The 26,922-nt window shown below is 34.9% G+C and overlaps 2 protein-coding genes and 4 non-coding genes across 7 annotated transcripts; 5 read left to right on the top strand and 1 right to left on the bottom strand.

Moving 5' to 3' along the window:
• Nucleotides 1-1,129: 1,129 nt before the first annotated feature.
• On the top strand, nucleotides 1,130-1,535 carry M01E10.3 (ATS3; the record flags this gene model as incomplete). The annotated part of the gene is made up of 3 exons (NM_001381760.1): nucleotides 1,130-1,178; nucleotides 1,231-1,438; nucleotides 1,490-1,535. 3 exons carry the CDS (start codon nucleotides 1,130-1,132, stop codon nucleotides 1,533-1,535), a joined length of 303 nt encoding a protein of 100 aa, NP_001367966.1.
• A 4,893-nt stretch (nucleotides 1,536-6,428) lies between these two features.
• On the top strand, nucleotides 6,429-6,578 carry M01E10.4. The gene has a single exon (NR_052122.1). It is a non-coding gene; the product is annotated as an Unclassified non-coding RNA M01E10.4 (non-coding RNA).
• A 728-nt stretch (nucleotides 6,579-7,306) lies between these two features.
• On the top strand, nucleotides 7,307-20,326 carry dpy-1 (VWFA domain-containing protein; the record flags this gene model as incomplete). 2 transcript variants are annotated; one of them, NM_001384037.2, is made up of 20 exons in its annotated part: nucleotides 7,307-7,379; nucleotides 8,073-8,381; nucleotides 9,288-9,380; nucleotides 10,039-10,113; nucleotides 10,215-10,433; nucleotides 11,344-11,628; nucleotides 12,064-12,495; nucleotides 12,544-12,773; nucleotides 12,822-12,994; nucleotides 13,206-13,678; nucleotides 14,352-14,693; nucleotides 14,961-15,023; nucleotides 15,790-16,281; nucleotides 17,030-17,434; nucleotides 18,333-18,485; nucleotides 18,561-18,635; nucleotides 18,685-18,763; nucleotides 19,037-19,180; nucleotides 19,228-19,307; nucleotides 20,180-20,326. In NM_001384037.2, the coding sequence occupies 20 exons, from the start codon at nucleotides 7,317-7,319 to the stop codon at nucleotides 20,276-20,278; spliced, it is 4,284 nt and encodes a 1,427-aa protein (NP_001370799.1). In that variant the 3' UTR covers nucleotides 20,279-20,326. The 2 variants fall into 2 exon arrangements, with proteins under 2 accessions (NP_001370799.1, NP_001367968.1); NM_001381759.2 differs by lacking the exons at nucleotides 7,307-7,379; nucleotides 8,073-8,381; nucleotides 9,288-9,380; nucleotides 10,039-10,113 and having other exon boundaries at nucleotides 10,281-10,433; nucleotides 13,206-13,285; nucleotides 20,180-20,317.
• A 2,019-nt stretch (nucleotides 20,327-22,345) lies between these two features.
• Nucleotides 22,346-22,417, top strand: M01E10.t2. The gene has a single exon. It is a non-coding gene; the product is annotated as a tRNA-Glu (tRNA).
• Nucleotides 22,418-22,723: 306 nt separating this feature from the next.
• M01E10.5 lies at nucleotides 22,724-22,799 on the top strand. The gene has a single exon (NR_052121.1). It is a non-coding gene; the product is annotated as an Unclassified non-coding RNA M01E10.5 (non-coding RNA).
• M01E10.t1 lies at nucleotides 22,725-22,796 on the bottom strand. Its single transcript has one exon. It is a non-coding gene; the product is annotated as a tRNA-Glu (tRNA).
• Nucleotides 22,800-26,922: the final 4,123 nt, after the last annotated feature.

Below are 26,922 nucleotides of genomic sequence, written 5' to 3'. Positions count from 1 at the left end.
CAGATCGTGTTGGAAATGCACCTATTTCAACTACTCCCAATAATTGAGAGCTTATATGCAGAAATATATTATATCCATGTATTAATTTGAGACATTGTTGAATAATTTAGGGAATTTTTGAAAAAATTATTCAAAAACGTCTCAGTCATATAACCGTCTTGCGTAGATGCCAGTTTTAACGACTACTTTTTTGGTATCCAAGTTAATAAAATCCTTGAGTTCTGTCATAAAAACGTTAGTTTTGAAACTTTTCGGAAGTTTTTGGCATTGTGTCCAGATTTGCTAAGATGCTCTTGCTATTTCTTACTTTTAGTCTTCCAGTAATTATTAATGATGATCTTAAACTAATAGAAATATACGGGCAAATACTCGGCAATAGTAGTTACACCGAAATTATCGATTCGTGGAGTAACTGTATGAAAATTTGTTATTGGGATATTAATTGCTTGGTGAGTTGATTTTGGACCTGCTGTTGGGACGCTGGGCTTTGGTAGTCTGAGCTTTCCAAAAAATTGGGGGTATCGTATAAGTATATTGGCTCACCTTTGGGAGCATTGAACCTTTTTCCCACAGTTAAGACATTGAGTCTACCCTGAATACAGGATTATTAAAAATTGGGCTCTCTCACTGAACAGCTTGGTTCTCCCACCTGAGCTTGGCTTCAAATCGGAGATCCTGTCTGGTCTTGGTCGAACCTAAAGCTTCAATCGGGGAGCTTAAGCTTTTTATGGCCTACTTTGAAGACCTTCTACCCATTTTGGAAGCCCCCAAAGCTTGAGTATATATGACAAAACCTGTCAAATATTATTCTAATTGATCTAATAAATGTATACATGTTTTAACAGGCTGTACACAAAGTAGGAGATGGCTGCCGCAGTTTTCCATATGGAAATATTACAATTGAACGATTTGAGCAGTCGTCTGAATCCATTGTAGCTTTTAAGGTGACTAAATGTTTCTTTTTGACCTTTTTTGAGTTAACTCGCAGTGTGTGCCCTAAAAATTCAACTATTTTCCAAGAGCCACTAAGAATGTAGTATTGCATGTTTGCCTTGGAGTTCGCTACTTTCCTAATAGTGCTTGTAAATCCTATAAAGATGCTCAAGCATTGTGCAAGGACGGTGATGGGATGAGCTTGACTGGACCAGCACAGTCAATGGAGAAAGCATTTTTCAAAGGTTTGGATAATCAGCCAACTTGGTTAAATATTTTATCACATTTTTTTTCCAGAATCAGTTCCTAAAGTGGATAAATGTGTTATATTTCTTGACGGACTTGCACTCAATCACGATGAACCATACAACTTTGAGTTTGAAGATGAAACTCATGACGGAACGAAAAACTACAGATTCAATAGCGAAGATCCAAATAGCCAGACTGCTCCGAATTACATAGTGTTCGAATATCACGTGTCAGGCGCCCACGTTTTTGATAGATCGTAATTTTAATGACATTGCAACTAAATAGAAAAATATCAATCTAATTTCAGCATTGACATCATTCCTGCCTGTCGAATTTCGCCGATCGCAGCTTGAACTTGATCGGCCGGAATTCAAAAATTAACTGTTGAATAAAAGATTTTTTGATACGGTTCTAGTTCAACAGTGGCCAGAATTTTTACAAATTACCACGTTATCATGATTTGCGTAACACTTTCTATCTTCCATTTTCTTATCAGCGTTATCAGTTGGAGGTGACGATGAACACATGTACTATTGTGACGGAATTTTGAAAACTGATAACAAGATTAACCTTGAGACGAGATTTGTGGGAATATGCAAACAGTTATATTCAGTTTTCTCGCTATGAACAGTAATTTTATAGATTTAATTTAGAAATAAATTTCCTTCCACAAATTTTTTCTTAAAAAAATTGAAATTTGAACTTTCCCGCCAAATTTTTTGAACATTTTCTGATTTCCAATGAATGTAATAATTTGAAAAAAAAATACTCCAAATTTGAATTTCCCGTTAGAATCTAAAATAAATTTAATCTTACCGCCAAATTAGTTAGAAAAATGTCTTTTTTTTTCAATTTTCGACCAGAATATTCTGTAAAACTTTAATTTCCCGCCAACTCCTTACATATTAAATTTTATTAAATTTTAAGAAAAAAATTTTTTTGTAAAAATATGAATTTAAAAAATTTTGAATTTCCCTCTGTAATTTTTTTAAATTGGAATTTTTCTCCAGAATTTTCTTAAAATACAATTTTTCAGTTAGCATTTTTCAAAAATTTATTAAAAATTCTAAAAAATAAATAAATAAGAATTAATAAAAAATTGTTTTTAATTATTTTAAAATTAAAAAAAAATTAAACATTTCCTACCAGAATTTTTACAAGAGTTTGAATTTCCCGCTAAATTTTTAAATTTTTTTTGTTTTATTTTGCAAAAGTACACTTTTTCCCTGTAAAAAGCTTACAAAAAACTTGTCAAGAACATCCACTGATAAAAAAATTGATAAAGTGACAAGTAATATATCAAACGAAAGTATGACCTTGTGTATACCTCCCTGAATATATCTGAACACTTTTGCTGTAACAGAACGGCTGGGTTTAGGCGAACATGGTGTTCAGAATTTGAGATTTCGTAGAATTCTTTTTTTAATTCTGAAAAAAATTGATTTTTTTGAATTATGGCCAAAAATTTTTTTCAAAAAAATTCAAACTATCAATAAAATTCCATTATTTTGGAAATTTGTTGTTCTTTGTGGTACTGTACTTTTTGAATAGGAAGTAAAAAAAAACGTTCAAAAAGTTGCGAGTTCAAGTGACCATTGACTTCTGGCGCTACTTGGTTTTCGGGATGTTCTTGAACTTTCAAATGTTCCAATTTTACTTTTAATGTTCATAAAACGTTTATTCCTGTCAATTTCCAGTTGTTAGACACTTTAACATTAGTTATTTCTATAACAATTAGAAAAAAATCCTATAAATTTACATTTCCTACGGTCTGAAATGGTTTAATTCAAAATCCCAAAATTTTGGGGGGGTTTTTTTTGATGAAAGTTTACATGAAAATAAAATTTTCCCGCCAAAGAATATGTAAATTTTTCGAAATATTTGAGTTTATGAATTTCTTATCAATTTTCTCTATTTTTTTTTTGAAATTCAATGGCTCAATATTTTAGGCCAAAAACGAGATTTTTAAGCCAAAAAAACAGATTTTTAGGCCAAAAAAGAGATGTTTAGTCCAAAAAAAGGTCGTAAATGCAAAAAAAAACCAAAAAAATGCCAAAACTGCCTAAATTTGTTAGAGTCTGAAATATTTATAAAAATATTTTTAAAAAATATGGAAAAATTGTTATCTTAATTTTTTGAAAAGTTTGAAAATTCAACCTAAACATTTTACATTATAAACTTGGCGTTAAAATTAAAAATGTTCAAGATCTCGTAATTTTTTAAATTTGCCGCAAAAAAAAATTTCCGCGGAATTTTTAAAATTTTATAAATTCACTGTTCCAAAAGTTCCTTCTAATTATACCCATCATGCCGCCTCCTTCCTCATCTCTTCACACAAATATATCACCTCAATTACCGCCTACCCCCCCCCCTCCTCCTTTATATTTTCCGCCTCCCCTAGTTCGCCTGGGGGACCCGTAAACTCGTTTTTTTTTTCGTGGGGTGTCTTGGTGTCCCCCCTCGTCATCGAATGAGAAGAAGATATCGGCAAATGTTCGGTTTTGGCCTTTTGTTTCATATAGTATTGTTGATATAGATATATAATTAGTGAATCAATTTTTTTTGAAATTTTTTGTTTTTTTGCAGTGTAACGTACTTTGAAAGCTCCTACAAGAAAATTTTCAAATTAAAAAATATTTTTTTTAATCAGTTTTACTACAAGGTTACATTTCAAATTTTTTGATATATTTTTTTAAAAAACTGACTGTGTTATGAGCTTCCAAAGTTAGTGTGAGACATGGTGCATCGGCCGGAAATTGTTTCTCAGTTTATATCTAAGTGGTTTTCTTATTAATATAATATTTGGTTTTACTACAATGTTCCATTTAAAAATTCCTAGATATTCAAAAAACTGACCGAGTTATGAGCTTCCAAAATTAGTGTGAGCCATGGTGCATCGACCGGAAAATTAAATTTGTTTCCTTATTGATATCTAGGTTATATTCAATTTTATCAAAAATTTGTAAACTAACTAAATGTTTCTATCAGATTTTTTTTCCAAAACCTTGTATTAAAACGCTTTTTGATATCACAAAAACCCAGTAAAACTGATAAAGTGTAGTTGTTGAACATGGTGCATCGACTCAACTTTGAGCACCTATATCTCGGCTCGCTTTTGTTTTATCAAAAAATTGGTCACTGACAAATTGTTCAGCATACGTTTATCTACAACTTTGTAGTTAAAAACTAACTGCTTGAAGACGGAAAGCTAAATTTGGACTATTTTTTAAAGTTTTATTAGCTAAAACACCAAATCTACCTGTTACTACTACTACAAAACTATATTTTCGAAATTTCAAAAAATCCAAAAAACCCGAAAAACTACGATTTTCGAAAAATTTACGCGTTTTTAAGCATTTTCGGTTGATTTTTTGATAAGCTTCTTCAAAATTTTATCTATTTCAATATCAGCTTATACCTTTTTCCTACAGTATCCCTTATCACCTTTATGCCTTTTAATCCTTATCAGTTCCTTCATTACCTCCCATAAAATGCAGAGGTGAAAGTGTCGATGAACCCTCCCGGGAAAAGGGTGCGGTGAGTTTTATATCCTAAAATCCTGAATTTCAACAATTTTTATGAGGTTTCAATTTCCGAAATTCTCATTTTCATTCCCATTGGGTTTCTGTGTGATAATAGCTCTACAATTAGAAATCGGATTTTCATAATTTTTTCTTTAAAATTTTAATGTTTTTGTCAAAATCATAAATAATATTCTCTACGAGGTTAGCAATTTTTACGTTTTTTTTTTACTAAATGGTTTGAATTTCCCGCCAAAATTTTATGGTGTTTTTTTTTTAATTTGAAGCTCCTTTGAAAAGTTGAAGAGAAATTTTGAAGTTAGAATTGTCCGCCAAAATTTAAAATTTGAAGAAAAGCATTGAAGTTCCCACCAAAATTTGGTACAAATTGGAAATTTCAAAAAAAAAAATTATTTGAAATTTTATTTCCACTCTATAATTTAACGAAAAAATTTTAAACCTATGGAAAAACAAATTTTTAGAAAAAAAAATTAAAATTTTATATTTTCTGCCAAAATTGTTTTCCCAAAAAATAACGAACTATTGATAGCTTATCACCAAGTGGTCTTATCACATTTTTCCCCATTAAGATAACATAATAATGTACCTCTTTTTTTGAGTAGAACGACAAATTCCAATTCAAGTCCTTCTCTCACCTCGACCCATCAAAATGATAAATGTGGTGGGCTTTTCGTCGAAAAACTTGCAGAGCCCCTTGTTCCGCCCACACTTTGTCTATTTAACTGGGTGGGTTTTGACAAGATTTTATATTTTTTCTAACCGAGTTTTCCGACTTTTTTTGCGAAAATTTTAAAAATTTGACCACATTTCTAGAGTTAAAACCTTTTTTTTTTCAATTTTTCATTATAAAATTCGTGTTTCTCGGCTAGTTTTACCTTTATTAAGCTTTTGCCTAACATTCTAGCTTAAATTTTGATTTTCGCGGGGTACTGTAGCTTCGAAAGTACGCAAACACCGAGAACCTCACGACAAAATGCACAAATTGCACTAATTTTGCGGAAAAGAGGTTTCTAGGGGTATATTGACGTTCTGAATCCGATTTTTGACATTAAATCGGGCTAAAAGTGATAGTTTTCTGAAATTATCAGTTTTTACCGAAATACAAAGTTTCAAAAAAAAAATTTAATTTTTTTTCAGAACTTTCTTTAAAAACAAATAATTTGGCTTTTAACCATTCATTTAATAAAAATTGAGTTTTCTGTCACTTTTTACACCGAAAACTCTTTTCTAGCTCAATTTTCAAATGTCGCGGGGTACTGTACTTCCAAAAGTACGCAAACACCAACCAACTTACGAAAAAATGCACAACTTATTAATAGCTTAAGATTGATAGCTTGATTGCGTTTTGAAAAATTTCAAAATTTCAATTTCAAAAAGAAAATCGAGAATTACATAAACCTGCTAATCCCTTCCCGTTTTCTTTGTTTTCTGTTATCTTTTCCTTTCCGAGAAAATTTTTGTCATTTGCATAATTTTATCACTGATAAGGAACGTAATGCTTTGTGATTTTCGAGAAAATTGGATTTTTTTCGTTATTTTTAAGGTTTTTCAGCATTTCTCAATTTAAATATTATTTTTAAACGTTTTTCCTGTTAAATTCAAATTTCCCGGCTATTTTCACCCGTACCCAACCTTTTGCCGCGCTTCTGCGGGGTACTGTACCTTGGAAAGTACGCAAACACCGCAAAATATACAAATCTGCAAAGCCGTCAATTTTTATCACTTTTTACATCAAAATTCAGTTTCAAAGCGCAAAATTACCCCAAAAAACCTTTTTTGCAGAAGATTTCGATAATTGGTGCATTTTGTCGTAGGTTCGCGGTGTTTGCGTACTTTCGGAGCTACAGTACCCCGCGAAATTTAAAAATTGAGTTAGAAAAGAGCTTTTAAAGGGAAAAGTGACAGAAAAATCAATTTTTTAATTCCTAAAACGGTTAAAACCTTATTATTATTAGAAATTATTATTATTTTTAGGAAAAAAAAAAATTTTCGAAATTTTTTTTCCAATTTTTTTCTTCGAAAATTCAAATTTCAGCCCATTTATACAAATTATCTTTTTTTTTTAGCAACTTATCACCATAATCCATTACAATTACAATTATCCACTAATATTGATAAAATAATGGCATAACATCCCAAAAAAATTCCGATTTCTCCCATTTTTTTCCCAACAAATTTCTCCTTTTTCTTAGCTTTTCCCATGTAATTTGTTGATTCACTCACCCTGATGATTGCATTCTGGCAACAATTTCCTCCTCCCCCACCAATTCGTTATCACTATCTTTATCACCAGGCGCCTATTGCCAGGCAGTACTATCTCTGGGACTTCTTATCATCTCGGGATAAAGGCAGAAGCCTAAAAAATCAAGTTCCCGCATTCCGAGGAAAGTTGCCGTTTTTCGTGGATTCTGGGTTTTTTTTGAGTAAAAAAATTTTTTTTTTGGGAAAACATTTTCGGAAATTTTAATTTTTAATTTTTTTAAAAAAATTTAATGAAATTTAATTTTTTTTTTTTGGATTTTTTTAAATTTTATTTTCTTCTGTTACTTCATATCTCTGCAAAACTAATGTTTTATAATTTCAGACAAAAAAATGCGACGTCGGAGGAGCCCCACAATACCAATACTGATTTTAGGGCTCGTTTTGCCGGTTTTGGTGAGAAATTTTCGGATTTTAGGACTTTTTTTAGTTCTCTAAAATTTAAATTGGCTTATTTTGAGCTTAAAATTGACTCAAATCTTGTCTGGAAATTTTTTAGAAAAATAGGAATTTCGAGAAAAATTTTTTTTCCTACATTTCGAATATTTTAGCAAATTTTTTGGGGTTTAAAAAATTTTTCGAATTAACTTTCGCATTCTACTAATTCTCAGCTTCAAAATAACACCCATATTGCCTACATTTCGTCAACTATAGGAAAATTTTTATGCGTCTTTAATTTCGTGGCGGGACCCTAAATTGAGGAAACACGGCAATATGGGTGTAATTTGGAAGCTACAGGGTTTTTTAATTCAAAAATAATAAAATTTCAGTTTGAAGATAAGAAAATTAATCGAAATTTCGAAAAAATAAAATTTTTGATTTTTTGAAATTTTTCGAAAATTTTCGAAAATCGATAACTTTGTCAATTTTGAAGCTTTTTAGTCCATTTTTTTCTAAGACTTATCAAAAGTATTTGAAATTTGTGTAAAAATGCATAGGTTCCACATACTTTCAAAAATATATCCCTTCTGCGCCTTTAAACAACCGATTTCGCTGCGGGACCCAAAATTTCAAAACAAGGCAATATGGGTGTTGTTTTAAGGCTGATATAGAGCACATTTCAAAAATTACCCTTTAAAATAATACCAGGTATCCTCCCAAACATATGACGCAGTGCCCATTGGCCGTCCGTTCCTCCGTCCACCACCCTCCCCAAGACAAGAAGAAGCTCCGGCTCCGACGCTGGCCAGAGGGTACCAGCCACCACCACGGCCCTCAAACTTCCAACCACCAAGGAGTTATCCGAGTTTCCGACAACCTTCTCTAAATCTAGACAACCGACAATTCCCGGGTAATCATCAGAGAGCTGGCCAGAATTTCAATTGGCAAATGCAACAGCTTCAGCAGCAGGATCCACAGAGATTTGGGTTCCGGCAGCAGCAGAGGACTATTCCACAGGTGAGATAGGCTGGAGGTTAGGCTTAGGCTTGGGCTTGGGCTTAGGCTTAGACTTAGGCTTTGGACTAGGCTTGGACTTGGGCCCAATTTTGTAGATTTATTTACCCTAAATTTGGCCTAAAATTTGGCCTAAAAATTTCAACTTAGGCTTAGGCTTAGGCTTAGGCTTAGGCTTTGGTTTAGGCTTAAGCTTAGGCTGAAGATTAGGCTTAGGCTTAGGCTTAAGGTTAGGGTTAGGGTTAGGATGAGGGTTAGATCTCGCCTTAGGCTTAGGTTTAGGCTTAGGCATAGGCTTAGACGTAGGCAAATTTGTAAAATTCGCATTGAAATTACAGAAAATCATTTATTTTATTTCATACTGTTGTGTCCATACAATAGTGAACAACACGTTGTGTCAGGCTGTCCCATTGCGGTTTGATCTACAAAAAATGCGGGAATTGTTTTCCCAAAAAATTGTGACGTCTGCACGCTCTTAGCCATGCAAAATCAGATAAGATGTCTGCGACTTATCTCCCGCATTTTTCGAAGATCAAAGCGAAATGGGACTTTCTGACTCTACGTACGTTTATTTATGGCGGTAATATCAATAGTGGAGAGCCTCTGCCGGTCTATTGTGACCTACATTCTTCCCGCTTGTTCTGTTGTTTTCCTGTGTAGGAGGTGATTGCAAATGAGAGTCATTGTAGTGCCCAGCGGTTGCTCAGACTAGAACGGTTTTCATTTACAATCACCTCCTACGGAAAAATTTAGGCCATAATATCCCTACAGGCCACATAAATTGAACTATAGATAAGACATTTTTGGTGTAAAAAATCATGCAACCACTGTGTTCTTTTTTCCATTTCTAACTATTGTAGCTTTCTATTCTAAGAATGTTTTCAAAACGCTATAATACAACAATTTCAGACACCACCGTCATTCCAACCACCTCACAATCATTTCCGTGCAGGAGCGCCCGGTCAAATTCCACATCAGGGTCGTCAAGTAGCACATTTTCAGGTTTGTACTGTAGCGGATTAAAATGTATTCGTGTTGTCACGTGGTGGTGTCAGAGTGTCCAATTTCGATTTGATCTACGTAGATCTACAAAAAATGCGGGAGTTGAACTGGTTTTGAATGGTTAAGAACGTACTGGCGTCACATTTTTTGAGGAAAAAATTCTCGCGCGTTACTTGTAGATCTACCCGCTATGGGACATCCTCCTGACACCGCGTGTGTTGTGAAATATATTTTTCATCCATGTAGATTTGTTTAAATTTGTAATGTTTGTATTGTTTTTTCTCTATTTCACTATGTTGGTATCTTTTAATTGTTTGGCAACTATTTTTAGCTTTTGTAGAAATTCTAAGTATTTTTTCTGAAGTTTTATGTGGTTTTTTTTCCAGTTTTCTTGTGATTTGCGTATTGTTTTGCGTTTGAGGCATGCAGTTGTGATTTAACTGTGTACTTTTTCTTATCTTTTTTTTTGTGTTGACCGGTTTTTTCTGTCTGTTTGTTTTCATGTTCTTGTTCACTATATCCCCTCTATCGATTGTTTCTGTTGTAGAATTGAAGCGTCCGACATCTCGCGGGAGCCCGTAAAATGTCGGACGCCAAAGTTGTCATGTTTTGCATGTAGTCTTTTTTTTTGTCAGTTTCCTCCAACATTATCTTCCAGAGACCCCATATTCAAATCCCAACGTCATCCATCCTTCAGCGACAGACAGAAGTTTCTCCGGCGGATATTCGAAATGTTTTTGATTTTATTTTTAAAATAATTTTTTATTTTCATGCTGCATTACCTGAAAAAATTGAATTTTCATTTTAAAAATCCCAAAAATCCCACATTTCCAGGGACCCCAACAGTTGGATCCGGTTAACAACATCATCATCCACCTTTACCTGAATGCCAAGGATCGTATGCCATCTCATACGGAGATCAAGACCCCAGTACGTGGATTATTTGGAATTGGGACTTCCCATGGCGGACCGGGGACCCATAGTGACCCTATTGTGATCACCAAGGATTTTGACAGGGATACTTTGGAGTTTGTGGATGAGGGACAGGTTCAGGTGTGTTATTATTTTTTTGTAGGAAAATTGGGAAAATCTTGCGTGTTTTAAGTCAAAAAGCAGCCGAAAATCTTGAAAATGGACAGAGTTAGAGATTTTCAAAAATCTTTTTTAAAAAATTTTGAGTCCCGACACGAAAACCCTTGGGGTACTGTAGAGTTGACTGAAAATTTGACGATTGTATTTTTTTCTAATAGAAAAAGAGTCTACGCACATTTTAAGTTAAAAAACAACCAAAAATATTGAAAATTGACAAAGTTATGGATTTTCGAAAATCTTCAAAAAAAAAGTTGAGTCCCGAAACGAAAACCCATGGGGTACTGTAGTTCTGATGGAAAATTAAAGTTATAATTTTTATCTAATAGAAAAAGATTTTACTTAGATTTTAAGCCATAAAACAACCGAAAATGTTAAAAATTGACAAAGTTATGGATTTTCGAAAAAAATCGAAAATTTTCAAAAAATGTAAACTCTGGAAAACTACCGTATTTTCTAGATTTTTATTGTGAAGATTCTGAAATTTTCCGTATAGAAAGTTTTCATGATTTCCAGAAAGTTCTGGAAATTTTCCAAAAATAATAATTTGACATTTTTTCGAAAAATTTCGAAAACTCGTAACTCCGCCCATTTTTAAAATTTTCAGCTCAATTTTGTCTTCAAAGGTACAAAAATATTTTTACTAACTTTTAGAACAAAACCTGCAAAATTATAGTTTTCTTGGCGGTCGAACCATAATTGTTTTTCAAACAAAAAAAAATTAAAATCGAAATTTCTCGAAAATCAATAACTCACTCAATTTTTGAGATTTTCGGCTGATTTTTGACTTGAAGTGCTTGAAATTTTGTGAAATTTTCATTAAAATTACTTTCACACTTTTATTACCTTACCCAATACATCAAATTTTTTCCAGAAGCCCGGAGCATCCAACATAATCGAGGTAAAAGCCACCGTATCGACTCCAAACCGACAATTGGAAAATACTGTTAATAATGCTGTTAATAAAGAGCTCAACCGTGCAATTCCAAAAGTTATGGATAGAATGCGTGGGAGTACCATGACTATGGACAACGGGATGCGGAAGGAGCTCGAGGAGGCGTTGGTCGATGAGTTGGCAAAGAATTTGGGTGAAACTATTGATAATACTGATATTACTGAAGAAGACCTGGAAAAATTGATTGAAGAAGGATTTGATGAGGTAGGCCAGAAAAAATTAGAGGAAAAACTTCTTTTTTTTTTTGGAATTTTTTTTGCAAAATTTTTATCCAAAATTCATTCTCCCAAAAAAATTTAAAATCCCCACCAAAAAAATAAGCAATAAAATTTGTCCTTAGAAAACCAAAAAAATTCAAATTTCCCGCCAAAAATCACGAAAAACAACGACACTCCGTTGTTTACGCCACTGCATGTTGTTTAGCGGTTGACGGTTGGCGGGCGGAAATTTAAAAATCTAGTTTGTTAAAATCAATATTTCGCAGGGATTTAGGATATTATCCACAAATTGAGTCGAAAACTCGCTAACTCCGTTAAAAACAACGACACTCCGCTTTTAAGCACCGCGTGTTGTTTAGCAAAACGTTGATCGGGCGGGAATTCAAAAGTTAAGCTTTTTTTTTTGATCTTCGATTTTCAGGTTCGAAAAATCGATCAAGAGACGACCACCACGACAACTACCAAAGCCCCGCCCACAACTAGGACTCCGCCCACAACTCGGACTCCGCCCACCACTTCCCAACCTGCAGAATTTAACATTGATGATGACGACTATGAGAGTTCCGAGGATATTTCGGAAAGTCATACAACTCCGCCCACGCAAACCCCGCCTACTCAGACCCCGCCCACAACAACCACCACTCGCCGAGTTACTGTAGTGGTGACAAGTCCAACTACAACAACACCTCGACGCACCATTACCACAAGAATTTGGACAACAACAACGACTCAAGCCCCGCCCACCGAGGCCCCGCCCACCGAGGCCCCGCCCACTACCCAAACCACGCCCACTTCTTGGACACGACCGACAGATGGGCGTGTTCACGTTATGCCAGGAATCCGGGTGACTGAGGTGGGTTACTGTAGATTATACAGACATTTTCAATTCTAAAATTTTTAGACTCCGCCCACAATTCAGACTCCGCCCCCAACAACTCAGACTCCGCCCACAACCCAGACTTCATCAACGACTCAGACTCCGCGCACAAAGCAAACTTGGGCTCCGTGGACTCCGCCTACGACAACTACAAGACAGACTCCGCCCACCACGCAAGCCCCGCCCATAACCCCGCCCCCTTACCGCCCACCAACTTCTGTGGTGACGTATGGACCGGAATCTGAAGAAATACAGTAGGAACTAGTATTTTTTGGAATTTTTAATTGATTTTTGGTTTTCAGACACGCTGAGCACGCTGAAAATGGTCAAATTTCTGCAATTCCCACGAGAAAACCGACACTTATCGAGGTTTCCCCATCCACTCACCACCACCACGGAATTGTGAACCTTGAGAGCAACGAGGAGGACTATGAGAGCACGGTGACCTCGAAGCCGGTGATTATGTTTACAACGGGTAAGAAAATTGAAAAAAAATCCAAAAATCGATGAATTTTGTTAAAACAACTCAAAAAAAAATAATTTAAAAAAAAAATTAAGTTGAAAAATCGAAAATTTTTGAATATCGATAACTTCACCGGTTTTTGAAGTTTTCACTTAATTTTTGGGGGTAAATTTAGAGAAATTTTAGTTCTATTCAGAAAAAATATTGATTATTTGAAATTCAGAATCTACAGTAGTCCACAACCTTCCAACAAAGCCATCATCAGCCCCAACCCTGCATCCATCGACTTTCAGCCCTCCACTGGTAACTTCATCTGAAAATCCGTTCACTTTCACGCTGGACACCACACCAACTTCTACAGTAACCCCAATGACGTCACCACCTTCTACAGTAACCGAGACCACGCCCACTTCTACCGTAACCCCACGCCGGTATACTGTAGACGAGATCGTGAAAATCGAGGTAGCACCGCACACAATTTACACCGAAGAGCCATTCTTCTCCACTTCAAGCATTGAATGGAACCCCATCACCTCAGCGGAAGACTACAGTAGCCCTACAGTACCCACGACTACTGTAACTCCGGAAGTTGTAAGAGAAGATGAGGATTATGATTACACTAACGAGTTTGCCATACCAAATGAGCCTATAGTCACTACTACTACTACTGCCATCGCTTCTACTACTAATTCCGAGGTAACCGCGTAAATCCCGTAAATTTACATAACAGCCCGTAAATCTGCATAGTGTTTTGGAAGTCTACACAGATCCCCGTAAATCCACATAGACCTCCCGTAAATCTACGTAGGACCGCCGTAAATCTACACAGATCCCCGTAAATCTGCACAGACCTCACGTAAATCTACATAAAGTCCTGTAAATCCACACAGACATCCCCCCGTAAATCTACTTGACCCTTTCGTAAATCTACATTGAACCGCCTTAAATCTACAAACCCCGATTTGAAATAATATATTCTGCATTAACAAAACTGTTTTACAAGTTTTGTAACAAAAATCACATAATCTTTAACATTAACAAAATTTCAGATTTTCGAAAATCTCCTAATTTTATTCCTTCAAAATCTAGTTCAATTTTTGAATAATCACTTTCAAACTAACATTTTCAAATTCAGCACGATATGAGCTTTCAAATGACACCCATCATGTCTAGGTTCCGACTGTTTTCAAAATTTGGGTCCCACCACGAAATTAAAGGCGCATGGGTAGGTAAAATTTCAAAATGGTCGAAAACAGAGCATGTTGGAGGTCATTTGAAAGCTCTCGGTGAGTTGAATCCAATTTTTGAGTCAACTTTTTTGTGAGACTAACAGATTCAGGAAATTTTTAGTTTCAAATTTTTTTAACAGACTTCCAAGCCAAGACATCAATCTTCATCATCAGAGGAAATCCAGCCAAACTTTGTTATCCCATCAGGCGCGTGCCCGACACCTAACAGGCCGGAAATCGACCGAAATCGCACGGATATTCTGTTTTTGCTCGATTCCTCCGATAATTTCACAGAGCAAAAGTTCCAGAGAGCCATAAAATTGATCGGCGAGACTGTCGGCCAGTTCAGCAATTTCGGGGCCGACGGAGTTCAAGTTTCACTGGTTCAATACAATGATGAGCCATATTTGGAGTTTTCACTGAGAAAGCACAATTGCAAGAAGCATCTGTTGGCGGATATTGCGGATACCGAGTTTATGACGGTAAATTTTGATTTTTTGTGGTTTTCTAGTTTTTATAAATATTTTTAAACAAGAAAATCGGATTCCTCTCAAAAAACTACCTTGCACACCCATTTTTTCGGAAAAAACTACGACACTCCGTTTTATCGCTAGCTCGCGTTGTTTAGCGCGGCGGCGGGAATTCAAAATTTTGAATTCGAAACTTGGATTTTTCTCATTTTTTTGGATAGCAAATTCAAGAAACAATAAAAATCTAAAAATGTTATTTAAAAAAATTAATTTTTACAGGGAGGAAGCCAGCTGAACAAGGCGTTGGAAAAAGTGTCCCAATTTGCATTTACCAAGAAAAGAGTGAGTTTTTTTTTAAATTTTGGTTAGGAAATCGGATTCCTTGTTATTTTTTATCCTAAAATTTTGTTTTTCCGGTGTTTGCGTATTTTCCGAGCTACTGTAACCCGAAATGTTGCGAAAATTTGGAATTTAACGCATTTTAAGCCAATTTTTCGAAATTTTCTTTATAATTTTCGAGTTCTACGTCATTTTTTACGGATACCCAGCATTTTTTAGCCTCCAGTCGTCAATTTTTGAAATTTTCTGTAATTACGTACTTTCCGAGCTACAGTAACCCAAAATTTTCGGAAAAATTGGAAATACACGTAGAATAGATAGGAAAAATGGGTGCTGGGGTAAAAAATGACGTAGAATAGAATTCAATTTTTGGGTAGTTTTTTTTTAGTAAATAGCAAGAAAAGTAGGATTTTTGAAAAAAAAATTTCCAAAAAAAAATTTCCAAAAAAAATTTTTTTTTCGACATTTTTTTTCCTCAGTATTATTTGTCTCATTTTAGAATTTTTTTTGGTCATTTTTTACTTATCACCTGCAGTTTTTAGCCACCAGTCCTTAATCCAAATTTGCTGAAAGTTCTAAATTTGTGTAGAAACTTCAGGAAAAATGTGCAAGAGGGTGAAAAATAACGAGGAATTCGAATTTTATAGTTAATTTGCTGAAAAACGTCTAGAAGCTACAAAATTTTTAGATTTTTTTTTAAATCCAAAAAACAAATTTTTTTTTTCCAATTTTGAGTTTTTTTTTTGAAAACCAACCAAAAAACTTCCAGGGAGACCGTCCGGATGCTGAAAACATTTTAATAATCGTCACCGATGGTCAATCCGATGCAAGAATCCAGGAGCCAACTCGTCTAGTGAAGGATCATAATGTGACGGTTCTAGTGATCTCCACACTGGAGGCTGATAAGAATTTCATCATAAATTTATCAGCTGAAAATCTATACGATTCTGATAATTTTGGAAAAGATTTGGCATGGAAATTGGCCAAGAGAATTTCAGATTCTTCCCCGAAATATTCGGTAAAAAATCCCGAAAATTCGAAAATTCTGACCCCAGTTTTGCCGGATTTGAATGAAAATTTGGCGGAATCTCCAGAAGTTCTGGTGACAACACGACCTGAAAATGCTGAAACTGCTGAAAATTCTGGAATAATTGATTTGGAATGCGTGGGAGACGGTTTCAAAGTCCAAGTCAACCCGCCTGCAGGCTTCCGCGGAGTTGCAGTTGTTAAGGGGTATCAGGATGATGCTAGGTGTAAGGCGGTGAGTTTTTGTAATTTTTGGTGTTGAAATTCGGATTCAGCATAATTTCTTACCCCAAAAATTTTGTTTTTACTGTTTTGGAATTTTTTGGAAGAATTTTTTGAATTTCGAAAAAAATAAACCGAAAAAATGTATTTTTTTCTCATTTTTATACTATTTCACTGAAATTCTGAGCAATTTCCGCTTAGAAGCAATTTTCCTAGAGCTTAAACTAGAAATTTTGAATTTCCCGCCAAAAAATATTTGGAAATTTGAACTTCCCGCCAAAAAAAATTTGAAAATTTGAATTTCTCGCCACAAAATATTTGAAAATGTAATTTTTTTGAAATTTTTTTCCCGCCAAAAAATAATTGAAAGTTTTAATTTCCCGCCAAAAAATATTTGGAAATTTGAATTTCCCGCCAAAATAATTTGAAAATTTGAATTTCCCGCCAAAAGATATTTGAAAATTCAAATTTCCCGCCAAAAAATATTTGGAAATTTGAATTTCCCGCCAAAATAATTTGAAAATTTAAATTTCCCGCCAAAAATTATTTGAAAATTTGAATTTCCCGCCAAAAAATCATCTAAATTTAAATTTCCCGCCAAAATTGATTTAAAATTTTTTAAAATCCCGCCAAAATTCAAAATTTTGAATTATTCACAAAAAACATGGAATATCCATAAATCTGTCAATTTTTGGCTTAGAATCTGCCATAACTACAGTACCCCAGGAGATTTCGTGTCGAGACCCAATTTTTCTATTCAGACCGCTTCTTCCTCTCTTCCACTAAACCTATTCATCTCAAACAACGAATGTGGTGTGACCCAGGTAAAATCCTCGGATCCAAATGGCCTAAACTCTTCCCTGGTGCTCCATTTGCTCCACGACGACGAACTGAACACGGCCGAGGACCGAGCATACTTGCTCCAGTGCTTCATCGGAGCCCAGAATCAGGACGCGGTAGTCTCCACAAATTTGAATGTAGTTCGTAGTGAGCTGGCAATCGCTGAAACTATTTCCCTATCCACATTACCCCCAACTTGCACGTATTCCATTAGAAAAGAGGGCCCAGAAGGCCCAATTGTAAGCCGGGCCGTTGTCGGGCAAACTGTATGGCACCGGTGGGAGTGTGATGGGACAAATGACACGAATCAGGCGTATGGTATTCAGGTGAGCCCGCTTGCAGCAATTTCCCGCAATTTTCAAAGCAAACTAAGTAAAAAATTGAATTCCACGCCACTTTTTACCCAGTGGGGTAACTTTTTGAGGCTCTAGCATCAATTTGGAGAAAGTTGTGCATTTTGTCGTCAGCCATTTTTTTGTTTGCGTATTTTTCGGGCTACCGTACCCAGCAAATTTTAAATGCTGAGTTACAGATTCAAAAAAAAATGTGTATGTAGTAAAAAATGACGAGGAGTTCGAATTTCACACTCAAAATTTGAGAATCTCAAAATTTTGCCAGAAAATGTTGAATTTTAGAAATTTGTGCCAGTTTTTATAATTTTTGAATGTAAAATTCAAATTCCCCGTCACTTTTTACCCCTAGGGCCATTTTCCAGATCTTTAGCATCAATTTTGAGAAAGTTGTGCATTTTGTCGTGAGGCTCGCTGTGTCTGCGTACTTTTCGGGCTACCGTACCCAACAAATTTCAAATTTGGAGATACAAGCTCAGAAAAAAATGTGTATGCAGTAAAAAACGACGAGGAGCTTGAATTTCACAATTTAAATTCGAGAAAACTGAATTTTTCCCTGGAAACTGTAGATTTTAGAAATTTGTACCGATTTTCACATTTTTTAAATGTTAAATTTGAATTCCCCGCCACTTTTTACCCCTAGGGCCATTTTCCAGATCTCTAGCATCAATTTTGAGAAAGTTGTGCATTTTGTCGTGAGGGTGTTTGCGTACTTTTCGGGCTACCGTACCCAGCAAATTTCAAATTTTGAGTTACGACCTCAGTAAAAAATGTGTACGCAGTAAAAAACAGCGAGAAGCTCGAATTTCTTACTTAAAATTCGGGAAAATGAATATTTCTAGATCAAATGTTGAGTTTGAACAATTTTTTGCAGGTTCACAGCTGCTACGCCAGTGACGACGTAGAGCGGAAATTTGCGTTCGTCGATCCACGTGGATGCTCATCAGATTTGGCTCTGCTCACCGATTTGACCTACGCAGATGATTCGCTGACTGCGTGGGCGGCAAGCCACGTGTTTAATGTGCATGTAGGTCAAAACTTATAGAATTGGCGACAAATAGGATTTTTTGGAAATAAAAGCATTAAGAAAAAAAAATTCCAGGACGCTGAATCTCTAAAATTCGTCTGCAAACTCTCCTTATGTACACGAGACGGTGATGGGTGTGAAGGGGTTACGGTAGGTATACTGTAGTTTTGGAATTTTTCTAAAACTGTCAATATTTCAGCCCCCAGCTTGTGGAAATACTAATAAAACCGGATTATTGCTCACAAAACGTCTCGCAAAGGGAATAAATTCAGTTGATGGTGAGTGGGCGTCGTAAATCTACACATGACCCCCGTAAATTTACATAAAACCTCGTAAATTTACATAGAACTCCGTAAATCTACAAGGAACATCCCCGTAAACCTACACAGTACCCCGTAAATCTACATAGAATCCTTTAAATCTACATTTAAAAAACCTCGTAAATCGACATAGATTCCTGTAAATCCACACAGAACCGCGTAAATCTACATAGAGCCTCCGTAAATCCACACATAGCCTCGTAAATCCACACCAACCATACAAATTTGCAGAAGCTCTGACGTCAGCACTGTCTACCAACGTGAAGCTCACCTCGGGCTCCTCTGACGGCCTGGAAGACCTCTTAAAATCGGCGACCTCCAGCTATTTATTCTGGGTGGTCGCCTTGGTGGCCGTGGCCGCGATTGTCGCAATTTGTAAGTTGCGCGGGAATTCAAAATTTTGACAAAAAAATGTTTTTCAGCAATTCTTTCTCGCAACATGGCTGAGAACTCTGATACGGCGACGACTTGCTCGGACCCCACAACGATGTCAGAGTCACAGGTGAGTACTGTAGGGGTACTGTAGGGGTACTGTAGGGGTACTGTAGAGGTACTGTAGGGGTACTGTAGGAATACTGTAGGGGTACTATAGGGGTACTGTGGGGGTACTGTAGGGGTACTGTAGGGTACTGTAGTGGTACTGTAGAGGTACTGTAGTGGTACTGTAGAGGTACTGTAGGGATACTGTAGGGTACTGTAGTGGTACTGTAGAGGTACTGTAGGGATACTGTAGAAGTACTGTAGGGTTATTCTAAAAGTACTGTATCTATTTTGGGGTACTGTAGGGCTGCTGTAACTATGGGTTACTGTAGTAATTTTACCTGTGCGTTTTCAGAGGCAATCTCCTGCACCTGTAAGTTTCATGTTACTGTAGTTATGGGAATAGTTTTTTTTTTTTTTTGGTTTTTTGTTAGAAAATTTTTTTTTGTTGAGTTTTGTGGCAGTTTCTGTTCTGGGAATTAAGTTTTTGAACGTTTTTGAGTCTCGCAGCGAGAATCTATCATTTTTAACATTTTTATTAGATTTTTACCAACATTTTAAATATTGTTTGTTCAAGTTGTGGATTTTCGAAAAATTTAAAAAAAATTCGAAAATTCAAATTTTTTAAATTCTGTAATTTTTAAAAACTATTCCGCCAAACTTCTCAATAGCAGAAAATTTGAAATCAGCTCACTATTATCTTCAAAATGACCCCCGTCATGACTAGGCTCCAATCATTTTGAAATTTCAGATGCTCTGCGCCTTTAATTTCGCGGCGAGACCCAAAAAAAAAATTAACCTAGTCATGATTATACTTTTTTGAAAGCTCCCGGCGAGCTGAACTCAAAAAATTTACTCAAAACTAATTTCCACCAAAAATGCTCCAAATTTCAGGACTTTGGCGGCTCTATCCGATCGATAAGTTCCCCACCGCCGCCAAATCGACAGTTGGCAGATTTTATGCGCAGTTTCGACAGGAATCGATATGTCTAACCTGGATTTTATCGATTTTTAGGCTATAATTTCTGTATATTTGTCGCCAATTTTCAGCAGCCGCCATATTTTCTCCTCTCCACCCCCCCCCCCCCCCCCCCCACATTTCTTCTCAACAGGTCTCAGAATATGTTTTATGCCGTTTTTATTTTACTTATTAATATACAAATATAAATGTAATTTAATTATGTTATAAATAATTTGAAGTTGTAATTGAGAAAATTTAAGACATATTGAAAAAAAAATTCGGTCGAAAATCTCAAAAATTGATGGATTTTCGAAAAGTTTCGTTATTTTTCGGGTCTCGCCACGAAAAACCTTCGCTTTTTTTATCTTAAGCTAGTTGAATTTTTTTCGTCTACAAATTGTGATATTTTCACATTTTTTAAGTGAAAAAATAAAAATCTCAAAAACTGGCAAAGTTATGGATTTTCGAATTTTTTCGAATTTTTTTTGAAAAAAATTTTAAAAATTTCAGTTAATTTTCTAATTTACAGATTTTCAGTCGGATAAGCAAACTCAATAAGTTTTTAATAATCTTGGTTTTTAATAAGTTGGTGCTAAATGGCCTCAAATTGTGAAAACTTGGATTACTGTAGTTTTCGTGGCGGGACCCAAATTTGATGGTATTTTTCAAATTTTTCGTAACCTAGTCGTGAGTATACTTTTCTGAAAGCTAGCGCTAATTTAAATCTGATTTTTATAATCATATTTCAGAAAAAAAGTTTTTAAAAAATTTCCAAAGAAAAATTTTTTTTCGCAAAAATTTTTAAATTTTTCAAAAAACCCAAAGTCATTCTAAATCATCAAATCCATCAAAACTTCAACTTTTCGCAATTCTAAAGCTCACGGAGCATCCCATGGGACGGAACAATGGAAAATGTGTCAAACAATTTTGAAGAGAAAAAAAGAGTTTTCCGGAAAATGTTTCGCGTTTTGTTTATTCTTTTTGGATTTCTTTTCACTTTAAAAACTTTATATTTTACTATTTTATAGTTATTTCGAAAATGTTGAGGTTGAGGAAGTTTGAAGAAAAAAAGTTAGAAAAAAAATTTCTGAAATTTTTTTTTTTGAAAATTTTTTAAAATCGAAAAATTTACCAAAATTCTATCATAGCTGATTTTTTGCGTACTTTCTAATATTTCCAGCCAATTCTACCAATTTCCACTCTAAAGTACACAAATCTACGTCACTAAATGACGGCTCACTTCATTGAGCACAACACTATTGGCTTCCTGTTCAGGCGGTCTAAACTGGAAGATTTTGGAGGTGTTTGGCGTGAAAAATGTTTATTTCTGCTAGAAAAATTATTTTTGTACAAATAAGTAGCTTATAAAAAATGTTTAATTCGAAAAAAAGTTTCTAAAAAATTTGAAAAAAAAAGTTTTTTTTTCCAAAAATTTGTTGAAAAATCTTTTTTTTTTATTTAGATTGTAGCTGAAATTTTGTAGATAAAACAATTATCTACAATTTGAAATAAAAATCATCTTTCAATATCAATAATTAAAAAAGGTATGAGCGTTTGAAATTTAGAACATAAATTTTAAAAAATGTTCCAAAAAAAAATTTTTTTTTCGAATTTTTCCCCAAAATTTAAAACTTTCTCTATCTATTCGCATACTCTTTTTTTTGCGATTTCAAAGGTTCCCCGCACAAAGATCTTCAATTTTTGAGCCTTGTTCATCATTAATTCGCCTTCTCAACTTCTCACCACTTCAAAGCCATCGAAAAATTTAATTTCCTTCTTTTCACACGTTGTTGAACCTCGCAAATTTAATAGGAAAACTTCAACTTTGAATTTGAATTTCGAATTCTCATCACCATTTGTTTCTATTCTCGATTCACGTCAGTTTGTGCAGCATCCCCTGTTTCTTGTACTAAGATAATTGGAACCAATTTCTGCTCCTCCTTCCACTATCCATCCCCCCAACCATTCAATTTCTCATTTCCGTTCTTTTTAAGACCAAAATGTTTGCATTTTCTTTTTTATTCTCAATGGAGCGCGATAGCACTCCTGCTGCCCTCCCGCGGGATTCTTCTACACCCCCGAGAAGCAAGTTTTCCGTGTCCGTTGTGGTCTAGTGGTTAGGATTTATGGCTCTCACCCATAAGGCCGGGGTTCGATTCCCCGCAACGGAATTAAATTTTTTTTATTCTTCTTTGTTCTAATGTTTTTCCCCAAAAACTAAACGAGTAGGTGTGCCGAGTGGATAAAAAAGGCATTTTCTAGTTGAATCGCAGCGAAATCAAATCACCAAAATGAGCTGTGTGTGTGTGTGCTCGAGTGAGTGAGCAGCCCTACCCTTACCCGAATAGATTGAATTCGATGATTGACAGAGAGAGCCACTTTTATTTTGGAATTTTTTTTCTCTCTTTTGTCTCGAAACATTTGAATCTTTGAGCGTTAAATATTTTTTTGAAACAAAAATTGCAACAAAAATTTTAATTCCGTTGCGGGGAATCGAACCCCGGCCTTATGGGTGAGAGCCATAAATCCTAACCACTAGACCACAACGGAGACGAAACTTTCCTCTCCCGAGGGCATAGAGGAGCGGCAGGTGACACTCCCGCGGGATCGAATTTCTGTTCCAAGTGCAAGTGCGCTCTATGGATAATCTGAAGTTTTTCCTTGGATAGAACAATATTTTAGGGCTATAAAACTGGCCAAACTACAGAACACTTTACAACCGGAACCAAAAAAGCTAAACTTGCAAATATTGTCCTCTAAATGCCACCCCAGAGGCTCGTGATCAAAAAATGTCGGAAAATCCACATATCCCCCCCCCCCCCCCCCCCACCAATTTTTCATCTCTACTCTCCTATCCAACAGGCCTATACTTTTGCGGATCCATTGTGTACATGTGTTTGCGGCTCAAAATGGCTCATAAAATGGGCAAAAATACGTGTTGAATATGTTGGTACGCGAAAAGTGATGTGTTATTTTTTTTGTCTGTTGTTGTTTGAAAATTGAAAGCTGAAAATTTGAAAATTCCCGCGTGATCTCATTTTTCTAAATTAGAACCCTAAACTCCATAAGCTCACAGTGTTCTATTAACCCCCATCCGAAAACTGTTCCATTGATGTAATGGCGCAGTCGGTTACATTTTTGCCTCCAACCCACAAGTCCGGGGTTCGAAATTTTCTCGTGCAAAACCTTTTTATTCCCATTTTTCTTGAATTTTCTAATCCGTTTCAGAGTCATAGACATCTGGAAAAAATAAAACGACTAGCAGGCTATATAGAGAGAGTTGCGGAGCAAACCTCAAATCGTCCTAAATTCTATTTTGTCAATCTTGTTTTTCTTTTTTTTTCTTCAGGCATCTTCTTCTTCTTCCCCTTCTTCTACTGCTTCTCCTCCAGGTTCCCCACGCATCCTAAAGCTTCGTCGCGTCGCCACACGTATCCTATCTTTTCAACAGGGTCCTTTCCTTCCTTCCCCCGTTTTTTGAACGCTTTTTTGTTGAATGCAATTTTTTTTTCAACAAAAGGTCCTCATATTTCATTTCCAGAGCTCCAGAGATCTCGAGTGTTTTCAGGTAGCTAATAAATAAAAATAGGCTTAAAGTCTGAAAATATAAACTCTTGGGCCAAATACCATATACCGTTTTCCTCACTGCCTTGGTTACAACTCATTAAAGTATCCATCGTGGCCTAGTGGCTAACACTTTTGCCCTCGGGTCGAAAGCCCACGGGTTCGATCCCGACTGGGTGGAAGTTGCTTTTTCTTTTTTTCTTCTTTGATTTTCGTCTTTTCTATGATTTTTGGAACTAAAAACCTATTTTTAGAGATTTTGGAATCAACCAGAACCTAATTTCCGGAAAAGAAGAGTAAAACTAGATACTAGTTTGAATGCTCATTAGGGGAGAGCAAACTTCTGTTCTTTTTTCTTTCAATTGAGATTATTCTAGAGAAGGGTGAACACAAAATAAACAAAACAAAAGTCAATGAGGAATTTGAATTTTCGAAAGTTCCCGAGTTCCCGCCAAACCTTTTCTCTCACCCCTATTGGATATTTATATTCTCATCATAACCCTCCCTAATTTATAACTCGTGACCCTCTTGGCCTAGTGGCTAACGCTTTTGCCTTCGACTCACCCCTCCCTGGTTCGACTCCCCGTACCACCAATACTTCTTTTTTTGCGTCGCCTGAAGCTGTTCCCTGTTCCCACGGTCCCTTGACGCCCCAAAGTCCCATTTTCACGGCGATGACTAAGCTTTGATCCCCCAAAAAGCGTGTTTTCGCGGGCATGTGTCTATTGTTTTTGGAACATTCCACACATACTTTTTTAGGATTTTTTTTTCAAAAAAAAAAAAAAGAAAAAAAAAATCACTCAATCATTCTATTCATGTCTTCTAAGCCTGGACACATTTTTCATCCTTAGGTTTTTGAATGTCTTAAACGCAAAAAAAGAGAAAAAAACACAGCCTCGAAAAAATAGAAATTCAAATTCCCGCGGAAATTTAATTTCAAGTGTCTGCTTAGTCACCTGCAAATGACATTTTTCGGCTAAAATAAGAGGAGCAAATCTTAGAACAAGTGTTCTTGGATTTTAAGGAAAAAATTTTGAAAAAATTCAACAAAAACTTTTTTTTTTCGGAATTTTTCAAAATTTTCATTATCACATTTTTTCTACAGTTTTCGAAAAAAATTTTATCTTAAAAAAAATTATAATAAACCAGTAATTATCTTCTAAATAAGCTATAATTCAAGAAAATCCGACAAAATTTGAAAAAAGTTGTGCGCCTTTAAACTAGTAAGGCAAAAAATTTTCAATCTTATTACGTTAGTTTTTGTGCAAAGACGTGGTGTCAGAGTTCCCCATGTCGGTTTGATCTACAAAAAATGCGGGAGTTGAGACGCAGACTTCTCAACTGATTTCGCATGGTTAAGAACGTGCTGACGTCACATTTTTTGGGCCGAAAATTCCCACATTTTTTGTAGATCAAACCGTAATGGATTGAAAGCCTGACACCACATGTGCGGAATTAGTTGACATAAGCAACTTTTAGTAAAAACCAAAAAAAAAAAATCGAAAAAAGTTATGTTTTCAGCAGGTGAAATTTTGAAGCCTGAAAAATAATATTTCCAATTTTTTTCCAATTTTTCTCAAATTTTTAGCGAGTTGACTAGTCTCCTACTTTTTTCCTAAAATTTTCGAATTTTCAGCAGAATTTTTAATTTCCAGACGTCCATAAATAACATACCTTTTGTGCTACTTGACTTCTAGAGTTACCCGAAAAAAATACACAAAAGAACAAAAGATCACCTAAATGAATTTTCATTTTTCGCGCCCTTTTTTGAATTTTTAATTTTTTTCAGCGCTGTCAGGTTTTGTTCAAAAGGAATTTGAAATTTTGAATTTCCCGCCAAAATATTTTTAATAATTTTTTGAATTTTTTCACATACATATAATTTTAAATTTTTGGAAAAAATAATTACAACGTAAAATATGAGAAAGTTGGATTTTGTACCTCTGACTTTGAAAATTCAATTTTTTTAAAATTTTTCAAAAAAAAAGGTGCTCACAAAAATCAGAACTAAAAACTTCCAATAAACCGGAAATTTGAATACTCTGAGCACAAAATGCTCCCACCAGAAATCCAATAAACTTTCAAACTTCCGGTCACTTTCACGTTTTTTTGAGGACAAAAATTGAAAACTTTTGTGACGAATATTTTCAGAAAAAAAATTGAATAGGGAAGTAATGAAGGAAAAATTTTTCCCTTTTTTTAAACCTTCTTTCCATTTTTTTTTTGAATATTTTTTGGCGGGAAATTCAATTTTCCTATTTTTTTTTGGCAAGGAATTCAAGTTTTGAACATTTTTGGACACAAAAATTAAGTTTCTTGGCGGGAAATTGAAATTTTCAAATATTTTTTGGCGGGAAATTCATAAATTCAAAATTTCAAATATTTTTTTGGCGGGAAACTCATAAATTCAAATTTTTAAATATTTTTTGGCGGGAAATTGAAATTTTCAAATATTTTTTTGGCGGGAAATTCAAATTTTCAAATATTTTTTGGTGGGAACTTCAAATTTTCAAATATTTTTTTGGTGGGAATTTCAAATTTTCAAATATTTTTTTGGCGGGAAATTCAAATTTTCAAATATTTTTTTAGGCGGGAAATTCAAATTTTTAAATATTTTTTTGGCGGGAAATTCAAATTTTCAAATATTTTTTTGGCGGGAATTTCAAATTTTCAAATATTTTTTGGCGGGGAATTAAAATTTTCAAATTTTCAAATGTTTTTTTGGGGGGAATTTCAAATGTTTAAATATTTTTTTGGCGGGAAATTCAAATTTTTAAATATTTTTTTGGCGCTGATTTCAAATTTTCTAGTACCTTTTAGGCGGGAAATTCAAATTTTCAAATTTTCAAATATTTTTTTGGCGGGAATTTCAAATTTTCAAATATTTTTTGGTGGGGAATTAAAATTGTTTACTGTTTTTTGGCGGGAAATTCAAACTTTTAAATATTTTTTTTGGCGGGAAATTCAAATTAGAAAAAAATTTTTTGGCGGTGATTTCAAATTTTCAAATATTTTTTGCCGGGAAATTCAAATTTTCTAGTACCTTTTAGGCGGGAAATTCAATTTTTCAAATTTTCAAATATTTTTTTGGCGGGAATTTCAAATTTTCAAA

Source organism: Caenorhabditis elegans, chromosome III, assembly GCF_000002985.6.
Source record: "Caenorhabditis elegans chromosome III".
NCBI lineage: Eukaryota > Metazoa > Nematoda > Chromadorea > Rhabditida > Rhabditidae > Caenorhabditis > Caenorhabditis elegans.
Note: the sequence above shows the minus strand (reverse complement) of the source record. Positions and strands in the feature narration are given on the sequence as shown.